General features: G+C 62.9%; 1 protein-coding gene across 1 annotated transcript in view; it reads right to left on the reverse strand.

Annotated features, from left to right (window-relative positions):
* FAH (fumarylacetoacetate hydrolase (fumarylacetoacetase)) overlaps positions 1-599 on the reverse strand; it is a gene marked incomplete at its 3' end in the record, with an annotated part of 26972 nt that overhangs the window by 7910 nt on the left and 18463 nt on the right. The window contains exon 11 of the mRNA XM_005858281.2: positions 465-566. Coding sequence (XP_005858343.2) covers positions 465-566 — 102 coding nt within the window. The remainder of the gene's footprint in view (positions 1-464; positions 567-599) is intronic.

Here is a 599-nt window from a genome sequence, read left to right on the forward strand (position 1 = left end):
TCCCCCCCCCCCCCCCCAACAGACACAGCCTCCTGCTCCCACACCCATCTCTTTCCTTCGGAATTTGAAATTACGAATATTTTTTATTATTATTTTTTAATTTCGGAGAGGAAGGGAGAGGGAGCGAGAGAGAGGAACATCAATGATGAGAGAGAATCACGGATCGGCTGCCTCCGCACGCCCCACACTGGGGATGGAGCCTGCAACCCGGGCACATGCCCTGACCGGGAATCGAACCCTGACCTCCTGGTTCATAGGTCCGCGCTCAGCCACTGAGCCGCACCGGCCGGGCCCTTTCGCCCTGAGTTTGGAAAGGAAGTCCCTCCCCCACCCAGACGTGGAGGAAGCCAAGTAGGACAGAGGCACCTGCACGCCCCCCTGGGGGTGAGCCGGGGCCCTCGGGGCTGCGTGGGGAGCAGGGAGGGGGGCGTGGGGGGCTGGATCTGCGTGAGGTGGGTACTCACCGGCCCGCTGATGGTTCCGGAAGCCAGCAGGTCCCCGGGCCGCAGGTTGCAGCCGTTGACGGAGTGGTGAGTGAGCTGCTGCAGCATCGTCCAGTACATGTACTGCGGGCGAGGGCAGGGGTGGGGACGGGTCCT

This window comes from Myotis brandtii, unplaced genomic scaffold, assembly GCF_000412655.1.
Source record: "Myotis brandtii unplaced genomic scaffold, ASM41265v1 scaffold1166, whole genome shotgun sequence".
NCBI classification, from domain to species: Eukaryota; Metazoa; Chordata; class Mammalia; order Chiroptera; family Vespertilionidae; genus Myotis; species Myotis brandtii.